At 43.9% G+C, this 12,422-nt stretch overlaps 1 protein-coding gene across 1 annotated transcript in view; it reads right to left on the bottom strand.

Moving 5' to 3' along the window:
- Positions 1-12,422, bottom strand: part of DSG2 (desmoglein 2) — a 439,785-nt gene that overhangs the window by 19,659 nt on the left and 407,704 nt on the right. The window contains exon 14 of the mRNA XM_069220070.1: positions 1,337-1,732. Within this exon, the coding sequence (XP_069076171.1) occupies positions 1,337-1,732 (396 nt within the window). The remainder of the gene's footprint in view (positions 1-1,336; positions 1,733-12,422) is intronic.

The raw sequence follows: 12,422 nt of genomic DNA, 5'->3' as shown, positions 1-12,422 counted from the left end.
GATGCCTTGCCCGTAAAAAAGAAAAAAATGATACTAGTGCAAATGCTTGTGTGTCACTACGCAAAGAGCTTCTGGGAAAAAGCAAGTTTATATGCTAATTGAGAAGATTATAGTGAGCCTATGTGGATAATGGCAAGTTTAAATGCCAAATGTAATGCCACTGTGGAGATTATTTTACTATGATTATGGCTATGTGATTATTCCAGTGTATACATTCATTACCTCATTCCTCACACCACGTGGCACACCTATAGTAAAGTGAATAAAATACAGATTCACTTTCACACAGGAAACGAGGTAAAAGGTTGGGTTAACCACTGAAAATTGTAGCAACCTCTCAAAGTGACTCAGTTCTTTCCTCTAATATGTGGAGCAAAAAGGCTGAGCCACTTTACCAGAAAAATAAGCTTGTAAATCCAGTTCCACGTAATGCACCTACCACTGTTTAAACACAGGATGCATGGTATTTTCCTCTCACACAAAGCAGTGGGGGGGGGGGGGGCAGGGGGGAGGACTTGCATCCAAAGTAGACATTTACAGTACTGTAGGCACCTTTGTTGGGACTTTTATGACTTCTGGATATAGCTTCTGCATTGGGGAACTGCTAGAAATAAATGTGCTGCACTTTGCTGCCTAGAGGTACTTCAAGTTGGGGAACAAGTCATACGAAAAGTCATATAGACAGAAATATGATATGAAAGAATGATGAGGCACAAAAGCCATGAGTGGCTGGATTGAAAACATGTACTCCACATTGTTCTTAGATGCTTTCTTGCTCAAGGCTATTAGACAGCAGGAATACTGTTTATATTAGCAGGAGTGTATGTTAAAGTTTTTGTGTGGCTCTCAGTGGTTCACTTCAGTCAGGCAAGAGAGCGTTTTGTCAGTCAACCAAAGAGAACATTTTAAAATATTCTTTAGTAATTGTGCAAACCTTTTGAAAAGATGACAAGAAAAGACAGCTGGCTGGAAATTAACTGTTTGACTGCCACCACAAAATCCTTAATATTTTAGGAAATGGAAACTATGGAGACACAGGCTCCAAATGCTGTCATAAGTATTACAGTAACAAAACAAATGTGAGGCTTGTAGGTCGTGACTATCTAGAAAAAGAGTACCTTGGTTTTGGGTTCTGAAGACAACCTTGGTGTACCAGAACAACTTCACAACATGAACACTTGTGAAAGATCACTTTTTCCGAAAGATTATTAGCATTTCAAATACAACTGAAGATTCTGAGAAATGAATAGCAGGGAAAATGAATATTTTAAGATTTACAATCTGAATACCTAACAATTATTAATTTGATTCCGATATATTTATAGGCACTACTTACATCACTGAAGTACCCCTTAATGAAATCTTCTTGTAGAGCTCCTGCACCACTAAAATTTCCATTTGACTCAATCCTTCCTCCTCCATAACTTCCAGCTCTGTAGCTTTCTTCAGCGCCTGCACCCTTCATGCTGCTGCCTCCTCCTGCTGCTAACAGGCCTCCACCTACCACTGCTCCTGTGCCTACAGCACCAACAGCACTGAAAGTGTTCCCAGCCGAACTTTCCAGAAGGTGCCCTTCCTCCCATCTTCTTTCCATCAAACTGTGACCATGACTGTAAGTGCCTTTGGTACCATTATGATAGCCGTTGGATATCACTGCACCGTCCTCCCATGCTTTAAAGCCACCTCCAACACGGTTAGCATTATCTAGGACCTCCATATGTGGTGGAACTACCTATGAAACAAAGCAAGAAAAACAGGAAAAAGTGTTAAATTATTACACCAACGTCTTTCTAAAACTAAATATTTTATCATCAAGTATTACAATATGCACACAACAGAGATTGTTCCATATATAATACTGTATTAACAACAACATCTGAATTCATTTGACGCCTTTGCTGGGACACCAGCACAGGCTCCCCAGCAATCCTGGTGCTACTTTCATGTTAAACATAGCATGAAAACAGCGCCAGGATTGGTCTGAGCAGCTCGGACTGCCACGCAGACACAGCCCTGGGGTCTGTGCAGTTTCACAAGCCGGGCTGTTCAACACAGCCGGGCTGGAGAAACCTAAGTGTGCATGTGTGTTTGGCCAGTCTGAGACACCTGGCCAAACACACATGCGCACTTAGGTGCACTCTCCTCCTACCCCCTTCCACCTGCCATTGCGGAGAAGCCGCCCCTGAGTAGTTCTCAGCTTATTAGTATTAAATTAATTAAAATATAGCGGGTTTGCTGCCAGCCCTTCTTTATTCCTTTTCAAAAGTGAAGAAGGTAAAAGTAAACACACATACCACCTCCTAAGAGAAAAAAAGCATTAGCAAAGCCAACTGGTCTCGTCTAGTCAAGATGTACTGGCTTTGTTAATTATTATTTTTTTCCTAGTTATGTTGTATAGTGTGGTATGATATGATGATATGGTATGGTATGTTATAGTCTGTCATTTAATAGTATGGTATGGGCTGTCATTGTAAAGAATTATATGGTAAGACCGGTTGTGGTGAAGTATGGTATTTAATTGTATGGTATGGCCTGTTATTGTATAGTGCATTAAGGTATGGTGTGGTCTAATATGGCTTGTCATTGTGTAGTATGCAATGGCCTCTTATTGTATAGTACAGTATGGTTTATCTTTGTATGGTATGGCTTGTGATGGTATGGTATGCAATAGCCTGTTATTGCGCAGCATATCATGGTATGTGTTGGACCTGGCCCTCTCTGCAGGGTCCACCCCTTACCTTTTGCCTTCTGACCTCCTCTTTAGCCGACTTCATTTTTGCTGACTTTATGATTCTGTGCACTTTACCACTGCTAACCAATGCTAGATTGCATGTGCTCTGTACTCTAAACATGGTGATATTGGCTTGTCCACAACTGGCATTTTGATTTACGTTAAAGTCCCTAGTAAAGTGCCCTATATGTATACAGGGCATGTAAATTAAATGCTACTAGTGGGCCTGCAGCACTGTCTGTGCCACTCACTAGAGTAGCACTTTAAACCTGTCTCAGGCCTGCCACTGCAGAGGCTGTGTGGGCAGTTTTAAACTGCCATTTCGACCTGGCAAGTGTGCCCACTTGCCAGGTCCAATCCTTCCTTTGTATTACATTTAAGTCACCCCAAGGTAGGCCCTAGCTAGCCCCCAGGACAGGGTGCAGGTAAAAAAAAATGTGGACATGTACGTTTAAGTTTAACATGTACAGGTAGTGAAAGAAGTTTACATTCATTTTTCACTACTGGAAGGCATCTCTCTCCTATAGGTTAACAGTGGGATTACTTTGAAGCAGCCTTTAAGTTTAATTTCCCGTTGGTGACAATATAGAAATGTTGGGTTTGGTGTCTCTAGACTTGTAATGTAAAAGTACAACTTATGGTGAAGTCAGATTTTAAATTGTAAATCTGAAAATGCCACTATTACAAAGTTGGAATTTTTTTACCTTAACCATTCTGTGCCTCTGCCTGTCTCTGAATACATAACTGGGGTGGATGACAGCTGGGTTTTGTGCATTCCCTCTAGACAGTCACACAAAAAGGGAGCTGGGGTGTGACATTTACATCCTGATGGCCCTTCATCAGATTGATGAGCCTTCTTGGGCTAGATGAGAGGAAGAAGCTGACGCTTGCACCTAAATAGGGCTGGGACTGCCCCAACAATGAGCTGCATAACCACCTGTAGTGCGACTGGAGCCAGAGAAAGAAGGGCATGGACCTTATGAACTTCAAAGACTTCTCTTTGAAGTCTCCCCCACTTCAAAACCTCAACTGGGTATACGTACTGAACCACAAACCCCACCAAATCAGAACACTTCTGCGTCACAGGACATTCTGCCAGGAAGGTCTGCTGTGCTGCCAGGAGGGACTGCCTTTACAGAACTGCTTTGCTGTGCTGGCCTGCTGCTTCTTGCCTGGGAGTGAGAAAGACTGGAATTGTCTCTCTACATATCCTCTATAGAACTTAAGTGACTCTAAGAGCTTGTTGGCTTGCCTCTTGTTCTGAAGTCTTGGGCGATCAAAGACCTCCTACACCTCTGCTCAGCCACTAGACTCTGCCAACTGTGAGTCCCGTCTTGCCAAGAGGTGCCAGTCCAGTCCTGGGCCTTGTAAGGGGCCTCTGCAGCTTGTGCCCTTCTGAACCGATGCATCCTCCCTCGATGCATAACCACTACCACTGATGTCGAAGACTTTGCATCACTGACTGCGCAGCTCTGGGTCAATGCATCACCACCGGCCCTGGTGCATTGCATGCGCTCGCGGCTCGATGATGACTTATCACCTTTATCGCAATGGGTTCGTTGTCACACCTCGAAGACATCCCATCATCAGCTGCGTGGCTCGATGACTATGCATCTCCTGGACTGCACGATCGGAACAGACGCATCGCCTTCAAGACGTCACCCTCCATCAAAGGTACTTTTAAGTGGGCCCTGTAGCTGGCCTGTCCACCATCGTGGTCAGCTTGAACTTTGGATCTACCCCCCCCGACTAGTGTGACCTCAAGTAACCTTTTAGCGTTATTGGCTTCTAAGCACTATAATCCAGTTTATTCTTTTTTTAAAAATCATATTTTGAGTTCTACCTATTGTATTTGTCATTTTGTCCGTGCTTTACTTCTAAAAATATTGTTTATTTTTCTGAACTGGTGTTGAGTCATTTGTGGTGTTTTCACTGTATTACTGTAATTTAAGTTTTGCACAAATACTTTACACATCTCTTAAGTTAAGCCTGACTGCTCTGTGCTAAGATACCAGAGGGTGAGCACAGTTTAATTTGGGTTGTGTATCTGACTTACCCTGACTAGGATTGTGGTTCCTACTTGGACAGGGTGCACAACGTTGCCAACTAGAGACCCAATTTCTAACATTGGTGATCAGCAGTGAGGATAGGACTAGTGTTTCTGCAGTACTTTACAATAATTTGGTGTACATTACCACCTACATCTAGACCAACTCAAACCAATTGTCTCTGGTCCCCATTGGCAGTTATGTCTACCCCATCTGATTGGCATTTTTAATTTTTAAATTCTCCCTGACTGCCATTTCTACTTTTCTATAAATCATGTCTCTGGTGGTTCCACAACTGAACCTGCAAACCTGGATTTTGAGACAGGGAAGCTAGAGAGGTATACAGTGACCCAGCTCAAGGATGTTTGCAAGGCGTTTGGGGTTTCTACCAAAGGCTTCACCAACAAGGTGGAGCTGTAAATGGCCCTGAGGGCCTGGATAGAAGGTAAGAATGTAGCACCTGAGACCCATGAGGAGGATGATATGGAAATAGAGGATGATGTAGAGCTGGACCAGGATTCGGTGGATAATCTGGAACTGCCTGTGAGCCAGGAGGATACCACCTTTCAAGGAGCAGTGATTTGATCCAGGTTAGGGAACAGCATGTCATCAAGAAGCCTGACCCCAGAAGAGCTGGAGGACACGAGAGAGAAAAAGAAATTGAGGATAGGAGCTGGCTAAGCTCAAATTGGAGCAGGAGGTAGAGGCAAAATGATTGGCCATGGAGGAGAAGAAAATGATGTTGGCTCAAGAGTTGAGCCTAAGAGAGCTGGACATCAGAGCCAGAAGGGTAGATTCTAGCCAAGATGGTAAGGGACACTTTACTGGCCCCAGGAAGAAGAGACCGGATGAAGTATCCCCCTATGGAGACCCTAATGAGAAAGTTTGGTCTGACCTGAGAAAAGTACAGACAAACGTTCAGAGACAGTCAGAAGCTATCCCAACAGACCTGGGTGGACTGTGAAGATTCCTTTTGCAAGACACTGGATAGTTAGGCGGAGGGCAGTGAGATAAAGGGTTCCCTGGGGCTGTACACTTTGTTTGCAACAGAGCACCTTTTCAGTCTTTGTTTTACAATTATGTGCCAGCACCTTGGTGACAGAAAGCTGTAAGACCCCAGGGAGCTTGGTAAGGAGGTGGTCACTGGGTTAGCACCTGGGTCCACAAGAAGGTACCTGGGAGTGACCGTAGGATGGGGTGGTTCAGCTTTCCCCCACTAGAGAGAAGAGGAGGTCAAGGGCGACCCAGGCAAGTTCCAGAGTTAGGGTTAAGAAAAGGGATCCAATGTCCCTTCTGAGAAGGAGCGAGGTTCTGGTGTGCAATTGCCCTGGGTTCCCCATTTCCAATTTCACTGCTTTGATTGTTGCCAGATAGGACAGAGAGGGACTCTGTCCAAAGAAACCACCCACTGATGGGAACACTACAGGAGTGGCCAACGTGGCCTTGGGGGTAAGTAGTCTCCAAGGGTCATACCCCCACCCCAAATAAATGGGAAAAAGGTTGTTCTGCCCACCGGTGGGCAGATGGGGCAATTACCCCCGATCCACTCACCAAAGCCTACTGGATGTTGGGAAATTAAAATAAAAATAAAAAAATTGTGGGATGGTGGCTACCAACCAGTATGGGCATGGTTATGCCCCCACCCCAATTGAAGGGGTTAACAGTCTTTCATCTCTCCCCCGCACACTAAAACAGCTTATCCCATGGCAAGCAAGAGGACATTTGATTATTTTGGGTTTTGGTTTCACATTTGGACCATGAGAGCTTGTCTAACTCTCAAAATCGTCCCACTTGGAATGGTGAGGGCTGCACTTGTTGGACTTTGGGACGCTGCCGTCCAGAAAAATCTACGAGGCCTACACACAATTGAAAAGTAAACATCTGGGTGAGTCCAGGGTGGTGTGCATCACATGCACTCTGTACCATTTTCTTATCCACAATGCTCTGCAAACCTCCAACTCTGCTGGAAATCACACATTTTGCCTACATTTTTTGTGATGGAACCTTCCGGAATCTGCAGGAATCTACAAAATTTCTACCACCCAGCAGTGTCATCTATACTGATAAAAATGCTGCCCCACTTGTCAGCCTAAAATCATTTTTTTTTCCAAACTGCCCTTTTGGACCCGTTTTGGTTCCCCCTCATTTTCAAAATGTTTTTGGCTCTTCCCTATAACAGGCACTTGGCCAACCTACACAAGTGAGGTATCAATTTTACCGGGAGACTGAGGGGAACGTTGGGTGGTAGGAAATGTGTGCCAGTGCGGTGATCCCATACAGAAATGTGGGAAAATGTGATTTGTTTTAGCTAAATTTGAGGTTTGCTGAGGATTCTGGGTAAGAAAACACTGGGGGATCCACGCAAGTCACACCTCCCTGGACTCCCTCCGGTGTCTAGTTTTCAGAAATGTTTGGGTTTGGTAGGTTTCCCTAGATAGCTGCTGAGCTCAGGACCAAAAATGCAGGTGCCCCACCGCAAAAACAGGTAATTTGTATTTGATAATTTTGAAGTGTTCGTATAGTGTTTAGGGGGCATTTCCTGTTGCGGGCACTAGGCCTACCCACACAAGTGAGGTACCATTTTTATTGGGGGAACGCTGGGTGGAAGGAAGTTTGTGGCTCCTCTCAGATTCCAGAAATTTCTGTCACTGAAATCTGAGGGAAAAGTGTTTTTTTAGCCAAATTTTGAGGTTGGCAAAGGATTCTGGGTAACAGAACCTGGTGAGAGCCCCACAAGTCACCCCATCTTGGATTCCCCTAGGTCTCTGGTTTTCAGAAATGCACAGGTTTGGTAGGTTTCCCTAGGTGCCGGCTGAGCTACAGGCCAAAATCCACAGCTAGGCACTTTAAAAAAAAAAAACACGTCAGATTTCACTGTAAAAATGTGATGTGTCCATGTTGCGTTTCCTGTCGCAGACATTAGGCCTACCTACGCAAGTGGTACCATTTTTATCTAGAGACATGGGGGAACACAGAATAGCAGAACAAGTGTTACTGCCCCTTGTCTTTCTCTACAGTTTCTCCTTCCAAATGTAAGACAGTGAGTAAAAGAGACTTCTATTAGGGAAATGCCCTGTAATTCACATGATAGTATGGGCACCCCGGAATTCAGAGATGTGCAAATAACCACTGTTTCTCAACACCTTATATTGTGCCCATTTTGGAAATACAAAGGTTCCCTTGATACCCATTTTTCACTCTTTATATTTCACCAAATAAATTGCTGTATACCCGGTATACAATGAAAACCCATTGGAAAGTGCAGCTCATTTATTGGCTCTGGGTACCTCCGGTTCCTAATGAACCTACAAGCCCTACATATCCCTGCAACCAGAGTAGTTCAGCAGATGTATTAGTATATTACTTTTGAAAATCTAGCATCGCAGGAAAAAGTTAGAGTATATTGTGGAGAAAATGTGCTTTTTTTCCACCTCAATTTCAATATATTTTTTTTTTATTTCAGCTGTTATTGTCGGTGGAAAACCTTGTAGGATCTACACAAATTGCTAAACTCCGAATTGTGTCTACTTTTCAGACATGTTTAGCTTTCTGGGATCCAGCATTGGTTTCACACCCATTTCTGTTACCTACTGGAAGGAGGCTGAAAGCACAAACAAATAGTAAAAATGGGGTATGTCCTAATAAAATGCCAAAATTGTAGTGAAATGAAAATGTCACTTACCCAGTGTACATCTGTTCGTGGCATCAGTCGCAGTAGATTCGCATGTTCTGCAATAGCTCGCCATCTGGTGTTGGGCCGGAGTGTTACAAGTTGTTTTTCTTCGAAGAAGTCTTTCGAGTCACGGGACCGAGTGACTCCTCCTTTTGTCTCCATTGCGCATGGGCGTCGACTCCATCCTCGATTGTTTTTCCCCGCAGAGGGTGAGGTAGGAGTTGAATTGTAGTAATAGTGCCCATGCAATGGAGTGACTAAGTATGCACCTATTTAAGGTTGAGATGATACATATAGAAATAATTGAAGGTAACTTCCAAACTGCTACAGGCTCCCGGGGAGGCGGGTGGGCACATGCGAATCTACTGCGACTGATGCCACGAACAGATGTACACTGGGTAAGTGACATTTTCAGTTCGATGGCATCTGTCGCTGTAGATACGCATGTTCTGCATAGACTAGTAAGCAGTTATTTCCCCAAAAGCGGTGGATCAGCCTGTAGGAGTGGAAGTAGTCTGAAATAATGTCCTTAATACGGCTTGACCTACTGTGGCTTGTTGTGCGGATAACACGTCTACACAGTAGTGCTTGGTGAATGTGTGAGGCGTAGACCATGTGGCTGCCTTACATATTTCTTGCATTGGGATGTTTCCTAGAAAGGCCATGGTAGCACCTTCCTTTCTGGTTGAGTGTGCCCTTGGTGTAATGGGCAGCTGTCGTTTAGCTTTAAGGTAGCAGATTTGGATGCATTTAACTATCCATCTGGCTATACCTTGTTTTGAAATTGGGTTTCCTGCGTGAGGTTTTTGAAATGCAATAAAGAGTTGTTTAGTCTTTCTGATGTTTTTTGTTCTGTCAATGTAATACATTAATGCTCTTTTGACATCTAATGTATGTAGTGCCCTTTCAGCTACGGTATCTGGCTGTGGAAAGAACACTGGAAGTTCCACTGTTTGATTTAGATGGAACGGTGAAATAACCTTTGGCAAAAATTTAGGATTGGTCCTCAGGACGACTTTATTTTTGTGTAGTTGTATAAAAGGTTCTTGTATAGTAAACGCCTGAATCTCGCTTACTCTTCTCAGGGAAGTAATGGCGATGAGAAATGCCACCTTCCAGGTTAGGAACTGTATGTCGCAGGAGTGCATGGGTTCAAAAGGTGGACCCCATAAGTCTAGTTAGGACAACATTTAGGTTCCATGAAGGAACAGGTGGTGTTCTTGGTGGTATAATTCTCCTAAGGCCCTCCATGAATGCTTTAATGACTGGTATTTTATATAGGGAAGTTGAATAGGTAGTCTGCAGGTATGCAGATATTGCTGCAAGGTGAATCTTAATGGAAGAGAAAGCTAGGTTAGATTTTTGTAAGTGAAGCAAGTAACCCACTACATGTTCTGGAGTTGTGTGTAATGGTTGTATTTGATTAATATGGCAGTAGCAAACAAACCTCTTCCATTTACTTGCATAGCAGTGCCTGGTGGATGGCCTTCTTGCTTGTTTTATGACTTCCATACATTCTTGGGTAAGTTGTAAGTGCCCGAATTCTAGGATTTCAGGAGCCAGATTGCTAGATTCAGCGATGCTGGATCTGGGTGTCTGATCTTTTGGTTGTGCTGTGTCAACAGATCTGGCCTGTTGGGCAATTTGATGCAGGGTACCACTGATAGGTCTAGCAGCGTTGTGTACCAGGGTTGCCTTGCCCAAGTTGGTGCTATCAATATGAGTTTGAGTTTGCTTTGACTGAGTTTGTTTACCAGGTAAGGAAGGAGAGGGAGAGGAGGAAAAGCGTAAGCAAATATCCCTGACCAGTTCATCCATAGGGCATTGCCTTGGGATTGTTTGTGTGGGTACCTGGATGCGAAGTTTTGGCATTTTGCGTTCTCCCTTGTCGCAAACAAGTCTATCTGAGGTGTTCCCCAGAGTTTGAAATAAGTGTTCAGAATTTGGGGGTGAATTTCCCATTCGTGGACCTGTTGGTGATCTCGAGAGAGATTGTCTGCGAGTTGATTTTGTATCCCTGGTATAAACTGTGCAATTAGGCGAATTTGGTTGTGAATTGCCCAATGCCAAATTTTTTGTGCTAGCAGGCTTAACTGCGTGGAGTGCGTCCCTCCCTGCTTGTTTAGATAATACATTGTTGTCATGTTGTCTGTTTTGACGAGAATGTATTTGTGAACGATTATTGGTTGGAAAGCTTTTAGTGCTTGAAAAACTGCTAGAAGTTCTAGGTGATTGATATGCAGTTTTGTTTGATGTACGTTCCATTGTCCTTGTATGCTGTGTTGATCGAGGTGTGCTCCCCACCCTGTCATGGAAGCATCTGTTGTTATTACGTATTGTGGCACTGGGTCTTGGAAAGGCCGCCCCTTGTTTAAATTTATGTTGTTCCACCACAGAAGCAAGAGGTAAGTTTGGCGGTCTATTAACACCAGATCTAGAAGGTGACCCTGTGCTTGAGACCACTGTGATGCTAGGCATTGTTGTAAGGGCCTCATGTGCAGTCTTGCGTTTGGGACAATGGCTATGCATGATGACATCATGCCTAGGAGTTGTAATACCATCTTTGCCTGTATCTTTTGTGTTGGATACATGCGTTGTATGATGGTGTTGAAATTTTGAATTCTTTGTGGACTTGGAGTGGCTACTCCCTTTGATGTGTCTATTATGGCTCCCAGGTATTGTTGTACCTTGCGTGGCAGAATTTTGGATTTTGTGAAATTGACGGTGAACCCGAGTTTGAAGAGGGTTTGTATGATCTGATTTGTGTGATTTGAGCACTGTATGAACGAATGGGCCTTGATTAGCCAGTCGTCCAAATATGGGAACACATGTATTTGCTGCCTTCTTATGTGTGCAGCGACTACCGCTAGACATTTGGTAAAGACTCTTGGTGCGGTTGTTAACCCGAAAGGCAGTACCTTGAATTGGTAATGTATTCCTTTGAATACAAACCTTAGGTATTTCCTGTGAGATGGGTGTATTGGTATATGGAAATAAGCATCCTTGAGGTCTAAAGTTGCCATGTAGTCGTGTAGTTTTAGCAATGGCAATACTTCTTGTAGTGTGACCATGTGGAAGTGGTCTGATTTGATGAATGTGTTCACTACTCTGAGGTCTAGGATTGGTCTCAGCGTTTTGTCCTTCTTTGGTATCAGAAAGTACAGTGAGTAAACTCCTGTGTTTATCTGTGTGTTTGGCACTAATTCGATTGCATTCTTTTGCAATAGTGCCTGCACTTCTATCTCCAGGAGATTGGAATGGTGTGTTGTTAAATTTTGTGCTTTTGGTGGTATGTTTGGAGGGAATTGTAGAAATTGTATGCAATAACCATGTTGGATAATTGCTAGAACCCAAGTGTCTGTAGTGATTTCCTCCCATGCTTTGTAATAATGACCTATTCTTCCCCCCACTGGTGTTGTGTGGAGGGGGTGAGTGACATGTGAGTCATTGTTTAGTAGTAGGGGTTTTGGGGCTTTGAAATCTCCCTCTATTTCTAGGGAATTGCCCTCCTCTATATTGTCCCCGAAAACCTCCTCTATACTGTCCCTGGTAAGTGGACGGTGTTGCTTGTGAGGTGCTGGCTTGTGTGCTTTGACCCCGAAACCCCCCTCGAAAGGGCGTTTTACGGAATGTGCTGTAATTCCCTCTGCTCTGCGGGGAGTAGAGTGCGCCCATGGCTTTGGCAGTGTCCGTATCTTTTTTGAGTTTCTCAATCGCTGTGTCCACTTCTGGACCGAACAGTTCTTTTTCATTAAAAGGCATATTGAGAACTGCTTGTTGAATCTCTGGTTTAAATCCAGACGTTCGGAGCCATGCATGCCGTCTGATAGTTACAGATGTATTAATTGTCCGTGCAGCTGTATCTGCAGCGTCCATGGAGGAACGTATCTGGTTGTTGGAGATGGTCTGTCCCTCCTCAACCACTTGTTTCGCCCTATTTTGGAAGTCCTTGGGCAGATGTTCAATGAGA

Source organism: Pleurodeles waltl, chromosome 2_2, assembly GCF_031143425.1.
Source record: "Pleurodeles waltl isolate 20211129_DDA chromosome 2_2, aPleWal1.hap1.20221129, whole genome shotgun sequence".
Taxonomy (NCBI): Eukaryota; Metazoa; Chordata; class Amphibia; order Caudata; family Salamandridae; genus Pleurodeles; species Pleurodeles waltl.
The sequence above is the reverse complement of the archived record's forward strand: the minus strand, read 5'-3'. Positions and strand labels throughout refer to the sequence as shown.